The sequence below is a fragment of the Onychomys torridus genome, chromosome 12 (genome assembly GCF_903995425.1).
Source record: "Onychomys torridus chromosome 12, mOncTor1.1, whole genome shotgun sequence".
In the NCBI taxonomy this organism is placed as follows: Eukaryota; Metazoa; Chordata; class Mammalia; order Rodentia; family Cricetidae; genus Onychomys; species Onychomys torridus.
In genome coordinates this window covers 23,843,900-23,868,483 of record NC_050454.1, presented here as the reverse complement: position 1 = coordinate 23,868,483, position 24,584 = coordinate 23,843,900, and the positions used below count along the sequence as shown (strand labels likewise).

Genomic DNA, 24,584 nt, shown 5'->3' with positions numbered 1-24,584 from the left:
GCCGTACAAAACAAATGTCCAGATTACCTGAAGTAATTTTCTTTTGTTCTTACACAATATTGAAAGTGTTTTTTTATTTCTATTGCTCCATTTTGAAAGCAATCAATACAAATACGATAAAATACTATTTAAAGAAAAGATTGCCTAGAGCAAAGACAACAGAGACACTCGGGGATACACAGGAAACTAGACATACCATTGAAGAAGGCATTTCTGGAAGTAAATGGCTTTTTTAAAATGGAGATGCTATTCAGGTAGCATTGCTGAGAGAATGTTTGTGAGCATTTCTCATTTCACAAGGAACATTTGACCAAACCTGTAATTAAATTACAATTCCTGGATAAATGGTAGCATAAGTCTTGTTTTTTCAGTTAGAGATGAGAGAATTTGATTTGTCTTAAGTTTTCCTGCAGCATATCATTAGAGGAACCTAAATGTGATCCCAAGTCAGCTGACTCAACGTCTCATGCTGTCTCCACTTTACTGGGCAGATGACCATGTATCACAAACAGTATACAGGGAATACCCACACTGGGGAAGAAATTAGTCTGGATGATGACCTTACTTCACATCAACTTCTCTGAAGGTGTACACATATGTGTGTGTATCTGAGTGTGTGTGTGCCCACATGCAGCACGTACATGCAGGCCCCCACAGGTCAGAAAAGACATTGTATCGTCCTGGAACTGCACTTTTAGACAGTTGTGAGCTACCATGTGAACTCAGCTCCTCTGCAAGAGTAGAAAATTGTCTTAACCACTGAGCCATCTCTCCAGCCCCTGAAGAATTTTTTTGTCTTTTGTTTTGTTTTGTTTTTTGAGACAGGGTTTCTCTGTGTAGTTTTGGTGCCTGTCCTGGATCTCGCTCTATAACCCAGGCTGGCCTTGAACTCACAGAGATCTGCCTGCCAATGCTTCCCGAGTGCTGGGATTAAAAGCGAGCGCCACCACTGCCGGCAGAATTTTTTATGTATGTATTTGTATGTATGAGGGTACCTCTAGGCCAAAAGAGATATCCGTTCCCTTTGAGCTGGAGTTGCAGGCAGTTATGAACTGCCTTTTTGGGGTGTTATCTGGTCCTTTTTAGAGTAGCAATGACTCTTAGCGGAGCCATTTTTCTGTCCTCTTGTTTTGAAGATTCTGACAACCTATTTCCTAACTGTATATGTTGTGTTTAAGGTTTTTTGTTTTCATTGTCTCCCATTATCTGGTATTTTCTAGAAAACCTTGTCTCAGGGCTGGAAAGATAGCACAATTCATAAAGTGCTTGTGGTACGTGGATGAGGACTTGAGTTCAGTTCTCACCACCCACCCGCTAAAAGTCAGGTGTGTATGTAGCATGTGCTTACGGAGGCTGAGACAGGTGGATGCCTAGGCCTCCCTGGCCAGCTAGCCTGAGCAAACCTGCAAGCCCCAGGTTAGCACAAGACCCTTTCTCAAAGAAACAAAGCAGACACTCCTGAAGAATAACACCCAAGATTTACCTGTATTCTACTTATAGCTTTTTGATAGCTTGCCTAAAGGATTACAAATTGTATATGGCCCTTCTCTTGGGAGGAATGCAGTCAACATTCAGTCATGGAACCCATTGACACTCCAGCCTTCACTAGCTAGCGTTCTCAGTCTCTGCTCCTGCTTGCAGTCTCTCCCCAGATTGAGTATGTTAGAGCAGCAGAGCACATTCAGTCATGGAACCGTTCTTCCTTCAGTGCTCACTCCTTTCCTTTTGTTCACAGGATGACGTGCATTTGTTTTCTTGACATTCAGGTAGAGAGCCATAAATTAGTATCATATATCTCTGCATACTATTGTTACCCTAACGGAAGCTTTTGTACCAGCCAGGCTGCTCTGTTTGCTGTTCCTGAATATTTTATTTCCATTCTTCTACTGTTGCCCCATCTGGAATGCCCTTGCCACTCACCCTTTCCTAGTTTGTACACATACTACCCCGACCTTCAAGATGGCTTCACTAAACATGGTAGTCTTTGAATGTTTACTAAATGTATATGACGTGGCACTTTATTGATGAATGACTTAAGACTAATTTTGTGATTGATTGGGGGCCATTATTTAGCTTTTCACACGTCCAAGTATTTGTTCCGTCGCCCCAATATAATCATTAATAACTATTAAGTTAATTCAGGAGCCTCAAAATAAACTTTCAGCTCCAGAATCCATTACTGATTTTCATTTTGGTGCTGTTTCATGTGTCCTTTGTTGTTTTTAGGCAGGATCTCTGTGTGTGTATAGCACAGACTGGTCCGGAGCTTTCTTTGTAGACCAGGATAGCCTCAAACTTCATGACAACCCCCTGACTCTGCTTCTCCAGTGCTAGGAATAATAGTGTGAGTCACCCAGCCAGGTTTCCTAGTCCCTTTAGACACAGGCAGTTACCCCTTGAAGTGTTCAGATTGTACATCTCTGAAGGCAGACATCAACCTACATTTTCTTTCTTTTTTTTTAAAGATTTATTTTTGTTTTATGTGAATGAATGTTTGCTTGCATGTATGTGCACCATGTGCATGCCTGGTGCCTGTGGAGGCCAGAGGAGGATGTCAGCCGCCCTCCCCCCAGAACTGGAGTTACTGACAGTTGTGAGGCACTGTGTGGGTGCTGGGAGCTGAACCTGGGTCCTCTGCAAAAGTACTCTGAATCACTAAGCTGTTTTCCCAGCCCCGAAACTAAATTTCCTCTACTGGTTCTGTGTTCTAAAAAGAAAAAAAGGAAAAATGCCCCTAGGCTTTTTTTTTTCTTCTTTTTGTGGGGGACATATTTCAAGACAGGGTTTCTCCGTGTAGTTTTGGTGCCTATCCTGGATCTTGCTGGACCAGGCTGGCCTTGAACTCACAGAGATCTACCTGCCTCTGCCTCCCAAGTGCTGGGATTAAAGGCATGCACCACACCACCTGGCTCCCTCCAGGCATTTTTAAAGATAGTTTTTTTTTTTTTTTTAATGTAAAATACTTAGTTTGTTTCATAACACTATGAAAAGTGTTATAATTAAAAAATAAATAAAACAAGGTGGGACTGGAAAGATGGCTGAGTGGTCACAAGCATGTGTTCCTCTTGCAGAAGACCTGGGTTCGGGTCCTAGCACCTACACGGTGACTCACAACAGCCTATAACTCCAGTTCCAGGAGACCCAACACCCTCTTCTGGTCTCTGCAGGCTCCATCCAGGTATGCATGTGGTACACATATATACATTAAGGCAAAACACTCATAACATTTAAAAAACTGGATAAAGCATTGAAAAAATAAAGGAGAGATCAGTATACCACAATTGAAATTGGTGCTTAGAGCAACCTCATGAAAAAGATGATATTTGCATAGAGTCCTAAAGGAGGTACTGGGCCAGGTCACCTAGCAGAAGAGCTCTTGAGACAAAGGCAACAGCCTTCACAGAGCTTTGAGACTTTATGGAATGATTCAGAATAATTGGAGAAGTCAGGGTGATAATGGGTGGGGATATGGGCATTAAAAAGATTAAATAAATCATTGGAAATTTTTAATATTTCCTATGGAGTATGAAATTTGATTATAACAAAATGGTGTGTTATCCAAGAATGAGGTACTTTTAACTAAAACTAAGAATTTTATGTTACATTTTATTCTGAAACGGTATTATAACATGAGAATATACCATCTGTGCTAATTCTTTTGTTTTAGAGTTTGTAGTTATGATTACTTTATTTTTTTTGCCTTAGGTAAATTAACACAATGGATTTCTCCAAACTACCCAAAATACGTGATGAAGATAAAGAAAGCACCTTTGGTTATGTACACGGAGTGTCAGGACCTGGTAAGTTACACATAGTCATGTAAGAGCAAGGATGCCTCACTGTGATCAATGTCTTTCCAAGGTGCCTTGGGGAGAAACACAAGTTCCTGCAGATGCGCAGAAATTGCTTGTTACTTGAAGATCTTGTAGTGGCCATGAGAGTGAAGTAATGTAGCCATCATAATGGTTATCAGGCACTAATCATGTATATCTGATGGTCTGTCATTGAGACACAGCTTTGTGACACCATGCTTGTTAGGAAAATGTAGCTTAATTTTATGTTAAATTTGAAATTTGAAAAGCTTTGAGGTTTACAGTTCTTAATACACAGTGCCTTATGTATAATAAATATTCAGTTGATCTCTATAATGACCTTCAGAGCATTTCTTAGTAGTGTTAGCTTGTCATCTTTGTATTTATACATCTATCTGAATGGTTTTGCAGGTATCTCACAACTGGCTACTTGAGAGAAAGAAGTCTGGTGGCCTGATACTGAGAATAGATAGTAGTTTGAAATTTTATATCCAGGGGCTGGAGAGATGCCTTATCAATTAAGAGCACTGGCTGCTCTTCCCGAGGACCCAGGTTTGATTCCCAGCACCCACATGGTAGTTCACAACTGTCTGTAACTCCAGGGGATCTGACACTGCTCATAAAATAAAGTTAAATTATTAACAAATTTATATCCATTTTGTCAAACATTGTTATTTTAAAATAATCATCTCATTTTAGTATTCATTTTTTGTTGAATATCCCACTAAAAATCTGAATTACAGTTCCCTGTGTACAACCTGTTCACTGTTATTTGTTGGTGACATAAAAATTCGTATTTCCTTTAAGCTTCATGCTATAGTTCTTGTCTTCTTCTAATCCTAGTGAATGTGATGACATCTTCTTGGTGTTTTGCAAAAGAAGACTTAATTAATGTGCCCCACTTTTTTTCTCCAAGATTAAATGAGCTGAGGCTCATTGTCAAGAAGTAAAGAGTACATATTTCATTGTTTTTTTTTATCCCTTTTGAATTCCTAAGTACTTCTAAATGGAGCAGAGGTTCTCTACCTTCCTAATGCTATGACCCTTTAACACAGTTCCTCATGTTGTGGTGACCCACACCATACAATTATTCCGTTACCCCTTCATAATTGTAATTTTGCTACTGTTAGGAATTGTACTATAAATATCTGATATGCAGGTTATCTGATACATGACCCCAAAGGAGTCACAACCCACAGGTTGAAAACCACTATAATTGAAAAATGGTACCCTTTGGGGTTTATGAAGTAGGATTTTTTTAAATTTATTATCTGATATTTAAGACATTTAATTCTTCTATTTTAGATATAGAAGTAAACAGGAACTGAATAAACCTCCAGTTTTCTAGAGCAGGTTGATTAGACACTTAGCCTTTTCCACTGCCCTAATCCCTATCACATAGTTGTACTCAATTGTATCACAGTTAAGTATTAAGAATGGGTTCATTGTTATGCATTCCTACAAACGTGGCACCCTTCTCTTCCTTCCAGAAAAATAATTTTTGCTTGCTAGACAGTACGGTCCAAAATAGCAGGTTCTAATTTTGGTTCCTGCTTGTAAAAAAAGAATTAAAAATAAGGGTCCTTTCTTAACTGAAATTTCATGCAATGGTGAAGGCTTGTTATAAACATCCTGTTGTTTAATAAAAGAAATTATTTATGCATATGTGAGGTGGTAGTGTTATTTTGAGACAGATTTCAAGAAACCTAGGCTGGCCTTGAACTTGCTATATATGTATATATATAGTGACGCTGACTTTGAAACCCTGATCTTCCTATCTCTGCTTCCCAAGTGCTAAGGTTACAGGTGTGCATCATCTGACTATGTATAAGATTTGTTTTTTAATTCCAAAATTGCCAGTTTATTAAAGATCCTAAAGATCCACATCTAAGGAAACTTGAATCACTGGTTTAAAGTAATGAAAAGCAAAAATCTTGCTGTATTGTTATCTTTCAAGGGATAACAGCACAATAAACTAATTACTGTATGACATTCTAAAGCTCTTAATTCCAGTATAAAGTGTTTGTGCTTGTTTGTCTGTTTGTTTTTTATGGTTCCAAAACCCTTTGTTGCATGTATTAAAGTAACTTGGATTGTTCAAAATATATTTCAATACTACAAGGTAAGAATGTTCATATGGGACTTCAAGTGCTTAAAATAATTTGCTTTTGTGTTACATTAATCAATAACCTTAACCTGAAAATTTTTTTCCTTCTTTGTATCATTCACTAAAAAATATGCCTTTATGTGGAACTGTAAAGGTTACTCCACAGTGGGAGCTTTTCTTCCCTATGAATAAATGAGAAGGCATGATACTGGGTTTATTGGATGTTAAATTAACTGTAATCATTCACAGAACTTTGGGTCAACAGTCTCTTGTTATTTACAGTGGTTACAGCCTGTGACATGGCAGGTGCAGCCATGTATGAGCTGGTGAGAGTGGGTCACAGCGAGCTAGTTGGAGAGATCATCCGATTGGAAGGCGACATGGCTACCATTCAGGTGTATGAAGAAACTTGTATCCTTTTCCTGGTCGGTTTCCTGCCACTTCCTGTGTGTCAGGTTTGAGGATTTAAGACAAAAGTGGAAGCTGTAATAACCAATGACAATGCATGAGAGATGTGCATATTATAAAGGAATACATTCAAGAAAGAGCTCCTGGGGATTAGTGTGCTCCTAATCAAGACATTGGAATTACATGCTGAGCTTCCATTGCTTTTAACATGTGGTGTCACAAACTTTAGGGAATACAGTTGGAAATTTGTTTAGAGGATTTTATATTGCAAAAGAAAGCATCAATTGAATAGTTATGTGGTTAACATGACCCAGTTATGAATTTATTTAAAATAATAAATAAATATAGATCATTCACCATTCTCAATCTTTAGTGAATAATGTATTACAGCTTTAACACTAAGAAATCCTTACTATTGGGTCACTACAGTATTGGCTTTTATGCATAATACCTATTCCTAATTTCCTGTGAAAATAGAGCAGGGGCTGATGAGATAGCTGAGCATGTTGGTGCCACGCTCAACAAGATGAGATTGATCCCTGGGACTCGTGCAAAGTGGGAAGAGAAAACTGACGGTACAAAGTTACCTCTCCTTCCCGTGCTGCTCAGAGCCTTTTTCCAATAAAATATGTAAAGAAATATATTGGTAAGCCTCACAGAGATTGCCCCTTTAAAAACTTGTATGTCTTTTAACTTAATTCTCAAGGTCAACATGAATTCTTTGGGGTTTTAAGCAGATTTGGTTTTCATGCTGTTCTAACAAGCATGCTTCCCTGTATAAGTAGTAAGTGCTAATGTAAAACAAAATCATCTAAAAAGGAAAGTAGAAGTCTGTGTGTTCGTGTGTGTGCAGGCACACATGCATGTGAGGATACAAGTGGGTGAACCTCAAGTGCCATCTAACATTTTTTGAGACGAGCTCTCATTTTGCATGGAGCTTGCCAAATAGGCTAGACTTGCTGGCTCTCCAGCCCCAAGAATCTGATTCAGCCTATCCAGGGCTGAGATTGGAAGACTGTACTCTTTAGCATGCTTTCTGAAGACTGGATTCAGATCCTCATGCTTGCAAGGCAAGCACTTTAATAACTGAACTATCGCCCCAGTGCCAAATTAGAAGCCTCTGTAGGCATGCAATCATGGTGAAAACAGTTTTGGGGGGTGTATGTGTGTTTATTGATAGACTTTTATCTCTTATCTAGTCACTTGAAGAATAGGTGGAAATTAAACACAGAACCTCATACATGGCAAGCACACATTCTAATATTGAGTTGTACCTCACCCCATAGTTTTTCTCTCTTTCACATGGTTTGTAGATGTAAAGTTAATGAGAATGTATAAAGTGATGATACTCCCTACGTTTTTTGAACTCTAGCTGATTTCAAGACACATGTAACTACTTTGATAGTTACTTGTAATTACTGTTTATCTTTTTGTATTTCAAAGTTTCTCTTCATTTTGCCTTAGCATATAAAGTAATGGGATTCGAGGTTGGAGATTTAGCTCAGTGGTAGAGTGCTTGCCTAGCAAGCACAAGGCCCTGTGTTCGGTCCTCAGCTGGGGGTGGGGGGAGTAATGGGATTCATTAAGGCATTTTTATATTGTGTGTGGACATTTCTTTCCCACCTGCCAGATCCCAAATAACCAACACAGAGACTTAGTATTAATTACAAATGCTTGGCCAATAGCTCAGGCTTGTTACTAGCTAACACATTTAAATTAACCCATATTTCTTATCTATGCCTTGCCACATGGCATGCCCATCTTGCTTCTTTCTGTGTCTGCTGGTGACACCAGCCTCTTCTCTTCTTCCCAGCATTCTCAGTTTAGCTCTCCTGCCTAACCTTATTCTGCTCAGTTATTAGCCAGTCAGCTTCTTTATTAAACCAAGCACAGTGACATATATTCACACAGTGTTTAGGAATATTCTAAAATATATATCATTATACTTTGTTCTAATTTAAATCACATATCTTAACAAGTACAAATAAATATTGGCCCTTTCTTCTCATAAGGTAGCATATTGTAAATACTGTTTTTTTACCTGCTTACTGTTTTAAGATATTTGGATTGCAGAAGATGAAGATAAATATGGTAAAATATTAATGATGTAATCTAGAGAAAGGAATGGGGTTTGTTTGGGTTTTTTTTTTTTTAGAAATTCTTTGAACTTCATCGTAGATTTAATAAAATTCATATCAGATACTGATAATGAAAATGTGTGTTTTGGAGACCTTTCTACCATAATTCATAGATGTTTTTACTCCTTTTTTATAGCTACATATAATTCCAGCATATAGGATTTTCATTTTGTAATTAACAGTATACATTTTGATGATTTATAGCCTTTCTTTTAAACAGTGCTATGGTGTAACCATTTTTCATATTGGAAGATATTCCTAAATTAATCTCAATGAAAGTTTTATTGATTGTACTACCAACAAATACTATAAAACAAGGCAGGTTCACTATCCATGCTCAATTTTAGGCTTTTTCTTCTCTTTTTAAAGCATTTCCTTAGTCCTCAAATTTTTTATTTTATTTTATTTTATTTTATTTTATTTTTGGTCTAAGTACCACTGTTCTCTGTAGAAGACTGCTGTTCTTCAGTAGTATGTTCAAAACGATGAATTGATGAAAGGCTTTTGCTTCTGATCTTAAACCTGTGACTCCTAAACTACAGAGGCGCTTGGGCAGCTGCAGCAGACTGGGGGGTGCCCAGGACATTCTGAGGTTCACACAGGGCTGTTTAGACACTTCATCAGACATGACTGTCCACTTGCAGTATTTGGTTGCATTACATTCTTGTCATTGGCATCATGAATGTTTGCAAAGCTAAGCTTTTGGTGGCTACTGGGCTAAAAATCCAAAGAGGTAGGCATAAATATGCAGTAGGTTTCCAGTCTTACTGAAAGTTATACAGTATCCAAAAAAATACATACACCCTTCTCTTCATTAGAATTGTGGTTATTTAGGACTGAAATTGGACCTTTTTGTTTCCAGTTTACACATTATTCTTTCATTGTTAGGATATATGTGGGGGGCCATCCCACCTCCACTTTTCCCCAGAGGACTCTTAAGTAGGAACAGCAGGAAATATTAGATAGAAATAAAGCTAGAGAGAGACAGACAGAAACATAGAAGAGCTTCGGGAGGGCCTGGATCCTTATCCATCGGGCCCTGACTGTATCCACCAAAGGGCTTTTAAAGGAACGCCCGTGGTCAAATCATCCCCTTATGCAGCTCTACTGTGTCAGGCAAACTCATATCTCACAAGGAAACTTCTGGGCGCTCCCACAGATAGACACATTTACTAAACTCTTTGGATATGGTTATTTAATAACTAGAAGTGTTGGGCATATTTTTGGTCTTAGACACTGTAAAATATTACTGAAATACCAGTATTTCAAGGATATGGGAAACCTTGGGAACTTGCAGTTTATTTCTTTAAATGTCATGCCCCTTTTAAACTGATACTTCCTATTAATAGTATCTTCAAACTTGTTTGAAGTTTTCCTCAGCTGCTGCTTCTAGCTGGTGTCTCTGTTGGAGACCCTGTACTCCGCACTGGTAAGCCTCTCTCAGTAGAGCTTGGTCCTGGCATTATGGGAGCCATTTTTGATGGCATTCAGAGACCCCTGTCGGATATCAGCAATCAAACCCAAAGTATCTACATTCCCAGAGGAGTAAATGTGTCTGCTCTTAGCAGAGATATCAAATGGGAGTTTACACCAAGCAAAAACCTACGGGTATGTCTGTGTAACCAGGAATTCCTAAAGTTGGTGAAAGACTAAAATGTGTATTTAGTGAACTATTTTTTACTTAGTCCAAATAAGCATAAACCATGGATGTACTGTCTAATTTTAATGTACTTATTGTACTATAGAATTAATGCTTTTTTTATAAGTTAGGCAAATGATTTAAATTACAAAAGTAAGGATAAGTCTCTTTGGTTTATTTGAGCATTAAAGAGTGAATGTGTTTCTTCCTTAGGTTGGTAGTCATATCACTGGTGGGGATATTTATGGGATTGTCAATGAGAACTCACTCATCAAGCACAAAATCATGTTACCCCCGCGCAATAGAGGAAGTGTGACCTACATCGCACCACCTGGGAATTATGACGCCTCCGTAAGTACCGCTTGGGTTTTGTCCTACACAGCAGCCTATTCATATATGACAGTTACCAGGTCCGTGCCCTAAAACTGTTAAAGCATTTATAATAATGTCAATTTTTTGCTCATTACTTATTAATTTTACTTATTTTTGTGATGATAGGGAAGAAATCTAGAAACTCACATGTACTAAGTAATCACTGTACCACTGAGCTATATAATTTTTTAAGGGTGGTTTTGTTTTGACCTGGATTTGAGAAGAATAAAGCTTATACAAGAAGCAGAATATACCTTATAAAAAAGAAGTATGACATTTTCCTATCTTCTTAACTGGTCGATTTGCCTAAATCTCATATTCATTAGGATTAGCATATTAGACTTTGATTTTAACTGTCAAAATCGGTATTCACATCATTAGTTATATAATAGATTATGATTATGAGAATTACTACTTTAAGTGTGATGTTTTTATTTCTGCTTGGTGGCTGCACCCCACGGCCACAGTCTTGCCCCACCGCAGCCTTTTAGGATTTCCATTCCCGCCAGCACTGGAGCAGCTGTGGTTCTTCTTATCTGAGTTGTTCTATTTGCCAGTGAAGACTTGGGAGTCAGATGTTGGGGTGAAAACCTGCTAGATCAGAGAAGCTGAGAAGCAGCCCGCTGATTTTCCTTTCCAGCAGAGACCCAGCAAAAGAGAAAGCCTCCTCACACCATCCCAAACCAAAAAGACCATAAGTCCTCACTCCTCCTTTCTGTGTCTCTATTCATCTTGCGGGGTCCTCCATACTCTCTGTGGCTTATTCTTGTCTAACAGTTGCTGGCTCTGCCCCCGATCCAAGGTAATTTTATTAACACAGTCTTGGAGTTTCACAGCACAACCAAATATCCTACAACAGTACACCATTTGCAACTTAATTTATGAACTGTATTTATGTCACATAATGTCAGACACAGTAGACTCATAGCAGTCTGAATCCAAAAATAATTCTGAGGAGACCATGATAACATGTAATGTCCCCTAGGAAAATGCAATAAGCAGTTTTTCAGAAAGTATTTGGCAAAAATAAGTGTGTGCTTTCCAGCATGTAGAGAACACACATTGGTTTGGGATTCTGAGACAGCCATCTAGAGTTGTCGCTGGCTTAGAGACTTGCTCATTCCAAGTGGAGGACTTGCTCTAGACAGACCATTCATGTGTTAACCAAACTACGTCTTCTCCTGAAATTTAGAGTTAGTCTCGGTGTTCATAGATGCTATCATAATATCACTTCCTTTTTTAAATATATTGATAAAAATTAGTATTAAATTTTGGGAGGCTTTTTCATTTTTTGAGACAGGGTTTCTCTGTGTAGCTCTGGCTATTCTGGAACTCGCTCTGTAGTCCAGGCTGGCCTCGAACTCAGAGATCCCCTGGCTCTGCCTCCCTGAGTATGGGATTTAAGGTGTGTGAAACCATTGCCTGGCTTTATTTGGGGGCTTTTAACATTGTATTTTTCATTAAAGCAGTATAAGATTATTATAATAAAATAGGTTGAAAAGTAGATGTGAAACCTCCACTTTTCCTTCATCCAGGGAGCACTCATCCTTTAAGACTTTCCTGCACATGCATGTACAATTTATGTAGCTGCTTACTGTGTCATGGGCTCCTTTCCAGAAACCTCTTACTCACTTTTTTATTACTCAGTGAGCTATTAATGCACGCAGTATGAAAAAGCATGGCCCTATGTAAGACACATAATAGAAAGTGTACATCTCCCTTCTTACTTGCTCAGTAGCCCCGTTCTATCCACAAGAGGAACCTGAGGCTGCTTACATTTTGGGAGAACCATTCACAGATTTAGCCACCCTTAAGATTCTCCTGTTTTCATTTATTTGTTTGTTTGTTTGTTTTTTACAGGATGTTGTCCTGGAGCTTGAATTTGAAGGTGTGAAGGAGAAGTTCAGCATGGTCCAAGTATGGCCTGTGCGTCAGGTTCGGCCTGTCACTGAAAAGCTACCAGCAAACCATCCTTTGCTCACTGGCCAGAGAGTTCTTGATGCCCTTTTTCCGTAAGTCCGATGTTCCACCGTTTGCCCCCAAGTTACTATATGGAGCTGTCTTTTCATAGTCTTTGCAGACTTCTAAAATCAATGGACTGTATGCTGCCAACAGCAGTAATTCAGTGTGCTCGTTCCCTTTTCCTTTGCTTAGAAACCTTTTCTTTTCTTCTGCCAGACACGGGGCTCACTGTATTCTGCTGTACTTTCTACAGGGACATCATCATTTAATTTCCAGAAAAGAACGTTCTCTCCCTCACCCTCACACCACTAAATTTATTTTTAAACCAGCGGTGCTGACCAAGCCCCAGCCCTCCCAGCACTCTTCCTGAGTCTTACTCTTCGAAGTTGCTCTTCCTATTACTTCCCAGAACGGTCTCTGTCCTTTGACACCTTCTTTCTGGTCATTGCCTTCCGTCTCTTTCATTACTCAGATTAGACTCCACAGATGGTTCTTGGGAACAGTTCCTAGTGGTGTAGTCAAACGTTGTATTCTGTTAGACTCACCTGGCAAAATCCCAGCTATGAGTCAGTCCAGCTGTTTCCTTCTGCTTTGCACAGAGCCCTGAGAAAGACCAAATGATCCATAGAAATGGATTTCTACCGCACTGCTGTGGGCGGTCCTTCTGCCGTCCCTGCTTGTGGTTCTTGGCTCTCCTCAGCGGCGTTCATGCTGCTCTACATATTTCAAATACTCAGCTCCACCCTTCCTTCTTCCCTTTCTCCTTCCCTGAGAGACTGGAGACTGAAGTTGAGTGCTCCCTCCATTTCCCAGTGCTGTTGCCCCTAATGTACTTCCCATCTGTCTCTTCTTCCTTTCCCTTCCGAGTTTATCTCTTGGCTCCTCAAGGGCCTCTCCTCTCCTGCCTTTTTTCAGAAGTCTCCTACTTAGTGAAGAAGAAACAGGAAGGGGAGAGGAGAAAAAGGCGTGCTTTCCCACGTTTCTCCTGCTCTGCCTGTCAGCCACTTTCCCTCATGTTCATGGCCACATTTGAAAGAGCACGTGACTCCACCCCTCCTCACTACGTGCCCCTGCATTGCTCGCCCCTTGAACTGCCCTCCCTTGTGTCAGCTTTGTTCCCATACTTGATCAACTTCAAGAGATAAATTTCAAGCCAAGCACGGTGGCACACGTCTTGAATCCCAGCACTCAGGGAGGCAGGGGCAGGTGGATCTCTAAGTTTGAGGCCAGCCTGGGTCCACAGAGCAAGATCCAGGACAGAAACCAAAACTACACAGAGAAACCCTGTCTCAAAAAAAAACAAAAAAAGAAAGAAAGAAAGAAATTTCAGTATTTTTAATTCCTCATGACTTTGAGTATTTCGTGACCCCCCCACAACTCCTGTAAGTAAGCTTCAGTGGTTCTTAGGCTGTTTTATGATGACCTCATTATTTCTTCTGACTGCATTAACTTTATGGTAAGTGTGAGTTTCCTGGGCCTTTTTCTATCCCCTCAGGGAATATGCTTCAAGTGTTGTTTATAGTTTTAGTGTGTGTGCCGTCTGTTCATGAACAGACTTGTGTAAGCAGGAATGGCATTGGTGCTATTTTGATTTCCTCACTATTTTCAGATAGCTCTTCCTCAGGTGCTGCGTGGAGTACATTTTCACCTTCCATGTACTGTAAATGACACAGATGGAGAATGATGATACTAAAATATTTGCTAATTTGGTTTTTGTTGTTTTGAGACGGTGTCTCCCTCTGTACCTCAGACTTTTCTGGAAGGATATGTAATTCAAGCTAGCCTCCAATCATGGATGATCCTACTGACTCGGCCTCCCAAATGCTGGCGCTACAGGCCTCAACTACCACACCCAACTTGTTGTTGGTTTTGATTTGTGTTGTTGTTGTTGTTGTTGTTGTCTTTTAGGTGTGTCCAGGGAGGAACTACTGCCATCCCAGGTGCTTTTGGCTGTGGAAAGACAGTGATTTCACAGTCTCTGTCCAAGTATTCCAACAGTGATGTCATCATCTATGTAGGATGTGGTGAGAGAGGAAATGAGATGTCTGAAGTTCTCCGGGACTTCCCCGAGGTCTGTCTATAGAAAACTTGACATAATCTTCTAGAGAAAATACGCATCTCAGACATATCTGCTGTCGTTGACAATTAATAGTTTTATGCTGGGTAAAGAATGGTGCTTTCAGTTTTCAAGATGCTTGTGAAGAATTTTAAATGAGTATTTGTGATTAATTTGTTTATTTAAAGAAAAGGAAATTATTTCTTCAAAGTCAAACACCTAAAAGTTTCTCATCTTTGTTCTTGAGAGAAAGATAAGAGGGATAAAACAATTAAGCATTTATATTTAGCTGGGTATGGTGGCACATGCCTGAAGTTTCTATACTTTGGGAGGCAGAGCCTGGAGAGTCAGTAGTTCAGGGCTAGCCTGAACTACATGAGACAATGTCTGAAAAAAGAAACCTAACGTTGAAATGTCTCAGCTTTACATGGGCTTTGTGATCCAGGTTACTGTAGTAACATTTCCTTTTTCACAGATTAGTGGATTCCCTTTGTTTACTTGAAATGTCCGAGTGAAATTGTCCATTTGTCAGACAGCACCGTGGAACAAGGAAGCAGGGTTGCATGATGGGGGATATTCTTAGGGAATTCTGACTAAAAGGGTTAACATGAACAAGTTAAAATTGTAAGTAGGGGAGAAATGAAAATGTTAGAATGTTATCCTTAGAAATGGGGGCTCACTGATGGCTTCTGTACCTGTAGCTCACTATGGAAGTGGACGGTAAAGTAGAGTCAATCATGAAGAGGACAGCGCTGGTAGCCAATACCTCCAATATGCCCGTGGCTGCAAGAGAAGCCTCTATTTACACTGGTGAGTTAGGAGTTGGAATAAAAGAACTTAGAACCTATATTTAAAACACTAGCACCCAATTTTTCCTTTCCTTTTTTATAACTTCACTCTAAATAACTCCCATGTAATCACATTGCTAGCTTTTAAGAAATACCTAATTTATTATGTGTATCATGAGAATATGTGAACCTAAAATTTTTAAAAGATTTTTGTGTGTGTGTGATGTGTATGCACCTTCAGAAGATAGAAGAGGGTGTGATGTGTGTGCACCCTCAGAAGACAGAAGAGGGTGTGAGATCTTCTGGAACTAGAGTTCCAGGTAGTTGTGAGCTACCCAGCTGGGTTCTGTGGGCAGAGTTCAGATCAGTTCTTAATCTTTGAGCCATCTCTTAAGCCCCAAACATAAGATGGTTGTAGAGTTGCCCCAAGTGGCATTGTTGCCTTCTTCTTTACCCTTCCTCTCCCTCAGCTCTCCTGCACCCCCAATCCTGCCTTTTTGTTGTTGTTCAGCACATTCAGGACCTTGCACATACTAGGCAAGCGTTCATGAGCCAAATCCAAGCTTCCAGTTCTCTTAATGATCATGAAACAATACATTTGCTTTCTTTTTAATGATTCATTTTATTATTTGTCTATATCTTTTTTTTTTTCTTTTGGTTTTTCGAGACAGGGTTTCTCTGTGTAGCTTTGCGCCTTTCCTGGAACTCACTCTATAGCCCAGGCTGGCCTCGAACTCACAGAAATCCACCTGGCTCTGCCTCCCGAGTGCTGGGATTTAAGGTGTGCGCCACCACCGCTGGCGATTCGTCTCTATCTTAACATAACATGCTATGTTTAAATATATTTGTGCCTTTGTAACTATTTTAGGGGACGTAAAAGGTAAGTAAGATGTGGTATACTTGTGCATGTACCGTTCGCTCATCTTTGCTCTTTCAACTGTCCTGTTTAGCACCTTCATTTCTCCATTTTCAGGACTTATTAACGTTCTATTTGGTTCTAAAACAATAGATCTGTTATTATGGAGACTTTGACCTTCCCTAACTGGAGCCTGGTCATCCTGTGGCTAGTTTCTCTCCTTATTTCTTGTTTGACTAACCTGTCTTTTGGAAGTTTTTGCAAGACAGACTCATGGAGATCTTTATTTTCCTTGAATTCCTGCTGCTTAAGTCTCTAGATTTTCTTTCTGTTGCCTTTAAACTGTAGTAGTTGTTTTCCGAGTTAAAATTATTGGACCAATATTTTTATAGCCCAGTTGTTTTTACTAATATATGTTTACTTTCGTAGATTTCATGATTCATGATCTCCTGGGTTAATATAGTAACATTTATCTTCTTCATGAAAAAGCAAGCTTCATTTCTGGAGGAAATGCCTATCCAAACCTTAACAGTGGTTTGACTGAATATAAAGTCCTTGAGTCAATATTATTTTGCCTGAGAACACTTGTTTAAGCATTAAATATTGGGGACAAAGATCTAAGACTGATTCTCCCTCTTTTAAAGGTGACTTTTTCTTGGTCCAAGGAATTCTCTTTGTTTGAGGTCTCATAGCTTACTAGGACGTAAGTTAGTATTGATAGCTTTGATACTTTTTCCTGAGTCATGAGCCCTGTCAGTGTCTGGATGTAGTTTTTATTTTGAAAGACTTTGGGAATTGTGTCTGAAAACTTTTCTTCTTCCATTAGACATACTGGACCTCCTTCCTCTGTTCTCCAGCTCTACCATTTCCTACCCAGTCCTTTCATTTAGACTTTCAGATGTACACAAAGTAAATGGCGTTGGTTCTTAGTGTTGCTTCTAATGACGCCTTCATTCTATAATAGACGGTTTTCTTTTTCTTCTAGGTCTTTGTTGATTTCTGTAAGCTTGTAAAGCAGCTCATCTTGTTAGGCACTCTCTGGGATCTCATTCTGAGGAAGGATGCATGATTAAGGTTTTCTTTTGAATTCACTGTGGTCACACTTTCCTTAGTGCCTTGGCAGGTTCTTTTGCCATCACTGTACCTTCTATATTGTTTTCATTTAAGTATCCTGTTCTGACACTTATTACCATTACTCATCTTTGTAAGAGATGGGTGGAACTGGCTGTGACTGGTACAGGGGCACAGGATTCACGGTTACTTGTGAAGTTTGTTATGGCATGTGGTTGTGTAATTACTGTTTCTCTTCAGTGAACAGCAGGCATTGATAGTAATTCTTTGTCCTCTACCCGGCCTCACCCATTTTATGTGATGGAAATAGGGAAGTGCCTGCATGTGCTGGGTTTTACCTCCATCTCTCTATCTCCTCCACGCCAAAATGGGCCCAAGGAACTTCTGCCACTGGCCATTTTGAGTTTGTATAGCTGCGGGTGAATACTTGATACTGCCTCACATCTGTGTTTGTTTGCACTTATTTATATCTTTTTCCTTGTTATTTTAGCACAGGGTTAAATGTGTCTTTGCCTTAGACACTGAATTTGTAGTACTGTCTTTTTTTTTTTTTTACCACTTTAAGACAGGAAATATACCTCGTTCTTTTATATGGCTACAGTTTCCCTTTATATGGATAGAGCATAAGCATAATCTTTTTAAAAAGATACTTGTATTTTAAATTATGGGATGGTGGTGCTTGTGTGCAGTGCCTGCAGAGGCCAGAAGAGGGCATCAAATCCCTTGAAGCTGGCTGCAGGCCACCCAGCTGGGTGCTGGAAATGGAAAGAGCATGCTCTGCAGGAGCAGTAAGTGCTCTTACCTGCTGCCCATCTCTCAGGCCGCAATAATCATAATCTGACCAGCATGTTTGTGGTGCGCATCAGATTATAGTTTAATTCTGATAGCCATCAAGTGGTATCAATAACTGTGAGAAGGATTCTGTTTCTCATCTTCACCCATTTGGTTAGCAAACACATAGAAAACTGGAAAAATGGTGCAGTGAACACTTAGGTACCTACACCTGGAATTGATGGTTGACATTTTACCGGTTGCTGCTTTATTCCATCCTAGTCAGTCTGTAATGTCAAGTGAACTAACTTTCCCATGTATGTTAACCACTTCAAAACTGCCTGCTGTCTGCTTTCCTTTGGAGTGGCAGTTGTCTTTTATATTGATTTATGAAAGCTCTTTGATCAGTGAGATACTGCCCTTTTTTCCTAAATCTGTTAGTGCAACTCGGGTTGTTTTTTTGTTGTTGTTGCTTTTTTTTTTTTATCCCCAGCTCCCGCTCCGGAGCTAGTGACCAAACCCCATTACCTCAGAGCTGGCCCAGCTTCACCCTTTGGTTTTTGTCTGAGTCGTTGGTTGTTTGCTTCTCGATTTTTCCTTGTAGGCACTGAAATCCATGTGTATGTAGGTCATGAGAGAAGTCTTGACTACTTGTGTCTGTTTATCTTTTCTGTGAAGTTATCTAATATAAACATACAAGTGTTGGTAGCATTTCATCTTAAACACATCTGCGCTTTTATAAAAAGTCTGTTCTAAACATTAGATTGGAATAGCTGTGTGTCGGTGTTTTTAAGTCTAAGTATTCATAAGTAACATTTCTTAAAGACTTGTTTCTAAAACTACTTTATATTATACTTGGTGGTTTTTTTCTGAATCATGCACTAGGGTACATAATAAAGTGCTGATTTACAACAATGTTTTCTCTTTGCTTATATAAGCTTGTTTTGGGGGCTGGAGAGACGGCTCAGTGGTGAAGCGCACCGACCGCTCTTCCAGAGGTCCTGAGTTCAATTCCCAGCAACCACATGGTGGCTCACAACCACTTGTAATGAGATCTGGTGCCCTCTTCTGGCCTGCAGGGACACATGCAGGCAGAATACTGTGTCTATAATAAATAAATAAATAAATCTTTTAAAAAAAATATATATAAGCTTGTTTTTTGGTTTTTTTTGGGGGGGTTGTTTGTTTGTTTTCTTGCTAAAACAAAGGTCAGGGCATTAGGTTTGGAGACACAATATAACCATAGCTGTACACTTCTATTACCTTGGAGTTGTATATAGTATATATTTTTGGAAATTGTTTATATGTATTTTATTTCCTTTAATAATATAAGTATATAGGGTAGGCTTTATTCCATTTTAGTAGATTGGAGTTGGAAAAGTTTGGCTGAGATAAATAACAGCAAAGACCCAGAAACTTCTTTTCTTGGTATTTTACTTTTTAGGACAGGGCTGAGTGTATGCATCAGAGATTTAGAGACTTGAGATATTCCTCATGTCAACAAGCTTAGGTAAATATACATGTCTGGCTGGGCAGGATGGCGCACGCCTTTAATCGCAGCACTCGGGAGGCAGAGGCAAGTGGATCTCTGTGAGTTCGAGGCCAGCCTGGTCTACAGAGTGAGATCCAGGAAAGGCCGCAAAGCTACACAGAGAAACCCTGTCTCTCCCCCCCCAAAAAAAAGTGTGTGTGTCTGTCTGTCTGTCTGTCTGTCTGATGTATGGTGCAGACAAGCTGTGCTTGGAAATTTATTTCTATTAATTAATATAAACAAAGAGTGGGGCATAAACCCTTTTCCTGGTTTTTAAAATGTGTAGAGAAGGGTTGGCTGTGGCATCAAAAAATCCTCAAATTACAGTTGTTCACCAGAGTAGATGCTGTTTCAAGTGGCTGGGATACTCCTTTTTATTCTGGACTGAATCCTGGGCCAAAAGTGACTTCTTGGTCTTCAGCACATGTTTTGTAGGTTTTGGGAAATCTAGAAAAATGCATAACTTGCCTGGCCATGGAACATACAATTTTTAATCATATTCTGTTAGATTGAGGCCGGTTACATGGTATTATCTAAATGGAGAAGATGCTTGAAATATGGCTAAGCTGTGTGCCTACAAGAACAAACTTGGGGAAATGGCTAATGAGATAATTAATATGCCCATGGTTTCAAGTTTCTTAGGTACAAAACAGTCAGTAGTTTGTGTTCTGACAGTGTGACTTAACAGTGTTCTTCTCAATTTAGGAATTACACTATCAGAATATTTCCGTGACATGGGCTACCACGTCAGTATGATGGCTGACTCTACCTCTAGATGGGCTGAGGCCCTCAGAGAAATCTCTGGTCGCTTAGCAGAAATGCCTGCAGGTAAGTCTCGTGTTGGTTGTCACTGATAGAATTTTAGTGGCTAGCTTAGACCCTCCTCTTAAACTTTTCTTTTTGTCTTTCAGATAGTGGCTATCCTGCCTATCTTGGTGCCCGGCTGGCCTCTTTCTATGAGCGAGCAGGCAGAGTGAAATGTCTCGGGAACCCGGAAAGAGAAGGAAGTGTCAGCATCGTAGGAGCGTAAGCAGCCAAACTGTTTGCTTTCCTTTATGTAATTGTTTATTTATTGAGAAGAGACATGCACTTACTATGTAGCCCAGGCTGGCCTGGGACTAGCTGTCTTGCCTTTGCCAACCAAGTGCTGGGATACAGACAGGTACCACCATGCCCAGCTTAATACTGTTTACTTCTCAAAAGAAAAAGAAAGTGATTGATTTTAAAGAGAGATGCTAGGAAAATTGATCAGTCAGTAAGGTGTTTACCACAGAAGCACCGGGACCTGAGATCGATCTTGAGAACCTACATTAAAAAGAAAAAAGCTAGGCATGTTGGCACATGCTTCTTATTCCAAAACTGGGGATAGGGGTGGAAACAGGTGGGTTCCTGGAGTTTGCTGGCCAGTCAGGCCTGCCTACTTGGTAAGCTCCAGGCCCCATGAGAGACTCTGTTTCCAAACACAAGGTAGGTGGTTCCCAAGGAACAATGGCTGAAGTCATCCACTGGCCTGTGCAGACATAGCTACCCGATCCACAGGAGTAGGGGAGAGGGAAGAGAGCATGTTTAACTTCTTCTGGGAGTGCTAGTTCTGAAGTAGAGTTACATGCAGGGCTTCAAGGCACTTTGTGAAGCAACTCAGGCTGTCGCTGTACCTTTGGGTTTCGTTGATGTGGCTTCCCTGATTTAGTTTATCCAAGTCACTGTATCTCAGGAGTGACTTTGAAATTGCAGCCGTGTTAAGATGAAGTTATATCATACTAAAGACAAAGTGTAGATTTACAACTACCACATAAAGCCATACTTTATTCTCAGAACTTCCTGTTTCATCTTGTTGATTAGAATAGGAAACTAATTGCACTAAATGAGTGTCTCATTTCTCATACTAGATGACATTCAATAATTAATTGTCATTCTTATTTTCAAAAAGGTTTTTCTCTCCAAAGATCATTTGCTTCTAAAGTTATATATATATGCAAACAGTAAGGCTGGGAAATGGCTCACTGTGTTAAGTGTTTGCCACACTGAATTCCCAGAGCCCAGTTAAAACAGGATGTAGTAGAGCACTTTGTTTGTTTGCTTGGTTGGTTGGTTGGCTTTTTTCAAGACAAGGTTTCTCTGTGTAGCTCTGGCTGTCCTGGAACTCACTCTGTAGACCAGGTTGGCCTTGAACTCACTGAGATCCTCCTGCCTCTGCCTCCTGAGTGCTGGGATTAAAGGTGTGCAACACTATGCTGGGCTAGTAGGACACTTTTCTAATCCCAGCACCATACACAATATGGGAGATAGAGATAGGAGAAGCCCCAGAAGCCCCCAAGACAGTATATGCAAGAGCAAACAAAAACTGTCTCATGCAAGCGGGAAGGCAAAGACTGATCCCAGGGTTGTCCTGGACCTCCATGTGTTCCCTGCTACACATACACTCACCTCTGCAAATCTCTGTGCACAAAAACTGTTTCTGTGTTTTGTTTATCTACCTTTTTTTTAAATAGGGCTGATAGCTTATGTGCTTAGGCATGAAGCTTTGGATTTCATTTCTAGCAACAAAAATAAAATTAATTAACTTTTTTTTGTAAATTGGTGTTTTTCCAGGTAGTGGTGCCTATACCTTTAGTCCCAACACTATGAGGCAGAGCCCAGCAGATCTCTGAGTTCGAGGCCAGCCTGGTCCACAGACTGAGTTCCAGGACAGCTAAGGCTACACAGAAAAAAAACCTGTCTCAAAACAAACAAAAAGATGATGTTCATATAAGTGTATTTATATTTCTAATTTTCAAATATTTGATTATTTTTCATAAACATTTTGGTTGCTTTTTGGTTTTTTTTTTTTTTTCCTTCAAGACAGTTTGTCTGTGTAACAACCCTGCTATCCTGGAACTTACTTTGTAAACCGGCTGGCCTCGAACTCAGAGATTCACCTGGCTCTACCTCCTGAGAGCTGGGATTACAGGTGTATGTCACCACTGCCTGGTCATGAACTTTTCTAATGATAGTATTTTGGTTTTAATCTAGAGTTTCTCCCCCTGGTGGTGATTTTTCTGATCCAGTCACATCTGCTACTCTGGGTATTGTTCAGGTATGTCTTACCCTCTGCAATCTCAGTTGAAATTTAACTAAGTGATCATCAGATATTTAATTTAGTCACTAAAGAATTGGTAGCAATAGAAAAATGTTTCAGTAGCATCCTTAACATTGTGAAAGTTTACTACATTCTGTTTATTCTTAGTTCTTAACAGTTTATAATAAACATAACCGAAGTATAGAAATACACCCAGGTAGCAAAGTTTTCTTTATGTTAAAAGTTATCTGTGGGGTTGGGGATTTAGCTCCGTGGTAGAGCGCTTGCCTAACAAGCACAAGGCCCTGGGTTGGATCCTCTGCTCAAAAAAAAAAAAAAAAAAAAGTTATCCTACTCATTAAACTAATTCTAACTCAAGGACTAAATAGGCCCCAAGCTGCATAATGCCAGAATATCACAGTATAGTCTGAGGCAGACGCTCCCCTCAGAAAGTGGGCATCTTCAGTCAGGACTGGAGCCTGGCTCCTCTCTGCTCTCCTGTCACCTACCTCTGCATCTGGCTGCCGCCAGGGAAAGTTCAGGAAAGGCACACCCACACTTACTGTGGGCTCCAAAGTGGCACAGATGTTGCACTCTCTTATCTTTGTGAACTGTACCAGGTGAGAGCAAACTTGGAAAAGGTGCTTTCTGCCTAGACAGTTGTTTGCCAGAGTCCAGGCATAAGTTTTCATTGATAGCTAGTCATTAAAGAAGCCTGAATAAAAGATGTCTGTGAATCTGTAGTGTAAAACAATGTCAGTATGTTTGTAAGTATGTCTGCATGTAGGAAAAATCTTTCTTGGTTTCTGACAGTATCAGATGAAATCGTACAGGCTAAATCTATAGTTATCAAAGTATTTAATATTTGCTAAATTTTGGATTTTAAATTGTGTGGGGGAAGTGGAACAAAGTTATCTATGCATAAAATATCTGAGTGTTTGGCCTCGGAAAAATAAATGTCAAATATTATTTAATTGACTCACAATGATAGGAACTTGAATTCGTCAGAACTTTTTAAGGATTTTAATCAAGGTAAATGTTCCATCTCAATCAACCTTTCTTCTTCTTCTGTTCTTATACCATACTAATCTTCAATTGCACCCATTTTCCTTTTTACTGTCACATTTGATGTAGTTTTATGGAAATTGAAATAAGTTTGATTTGTAGATATTACCCACCCTGAAAATGGAGAAATGTGTTTTTTAGTTAAGGTTGGTTTTTGCACATTTTATTCTACTTCAGTTATGTTTATATGTGCTAATATGATACATAATTGCCCTAAGGAGTTACAAAAGTGCTAATTGGGAACAAATAGATATACTGCACTACTTTGTAAAAGAAGTCTAATTTTTCCTTTTTGAAATCAGGTGTTCTGGGGCTTGGATAAAAAACTAGCTCAACGCAAGCACTTCCCCTCTGTCAACTGGCTCATCAGCTACAGCAAGTACATGCGTGCCTTGGATGAGTACTATGACAAACACTTCACCGAGTTTGTTCCTCTGAGGACCAAAGCCAAGGAGATTCTGCAGGAAGAAGAGGACCTGGCAGAAATTGTGCAGCTTGTGGGGAAGGTAAGTCAGAGCAGGGGCTGTGCTGGGGTGCTGTACCGGTTGCTGAAACTTAGGTATGCAGATGCATGCCTGGCTGGTATAAGGGCTCATGACTAATCCCCGCACTCAGCCTGAGGCGGGAGAGTGCCGCAATTATGAGACCAGTTTGCACTACAGTAAGTGCCAGGTTATTGTGGGCTGTGAGTGTGAGATCATGTCTCAAAACAAATAAAACCTGAAGTGTGGAGTATTTTTTAAACTAACTAAACCTTTAAAATTCCATGTAGCGGGTTGGGGATTTAGCTCAGTGGTAGAGTACTTGCCTAGCAAGTACAAGGCCCTGGGTTCGATCCTCAGCTCAAAAAAAAAAAAAAAAACCCAAAAATTCCATGTAGCATTTGCATGGTCCTGGGTTCATGACAGGTGAAAAGAAGACACCCATCACCAGTCAAGTTAGATATAAAA

General features: G+C 39.8%; 1 protein-coding gene across 4 annotated transcripts in view; it reads left to right on the top strand.

Moving 5' to 3' along the window:
• The window catches only part of Atp6v1a (ATPase H+ transporting V1 subunit A), a 55,726-nt gene that overhangs the window by 18,303 nt on the left and 12,839 nt on the right, over positions 1-24,584 (top strand). For 2 of the 4 annotated variants that reach the window (XM_036203633.1, XM_036203635.1), the window contains exons 2-13: positions 3,072-3,178; positions 3,706-3,800; positions 6,202-6,330; positions 9,859-10,073; positions 10,318-10,455; positions 12,337-12,488; positions 14,347-14,509; positions 15,196-15,304; positions 20,217-20,339; positions 20,423-20,537; positions 22,524-22,587; positions 23,937-24,140. In XM_036203633.1, the coding sequence (XP_036059526.1) occupies positions 3,719-3,800; positions 6,202-6,330; positions 9,859-10,073; positions 10,318-10,455; positions 12,337-12,488; positions 14,347-14,509; positions 15,196-15,304; positions 20,217-20,339; positions 20,423-20,537; positions 22,524-22,587; positions 23,937-24,140 (1,494 nt within the window). In that variant the 5' untranslated portion in view covers positions 3,072-3,178; positions 3,706-3,718. The remainder of the gene's footprint in view (positions 1-3,071; positions 3,179-3,705; positions 3,801-6,201; positions 6,331-9,858; positions 10,074-10,317; positions 10,456-12,336; positions 12,489-14,346; positions 14,510-15,195; positions 15,305-20,216; positions 20,340-20,422; positions 20,538-22,523; positions 22,588-23,936; positions 24,141-24,584) is intronic. The other 2 variants (XM_036203634.1, XM_036203636.1) reach the window with 1 other exon arrangement.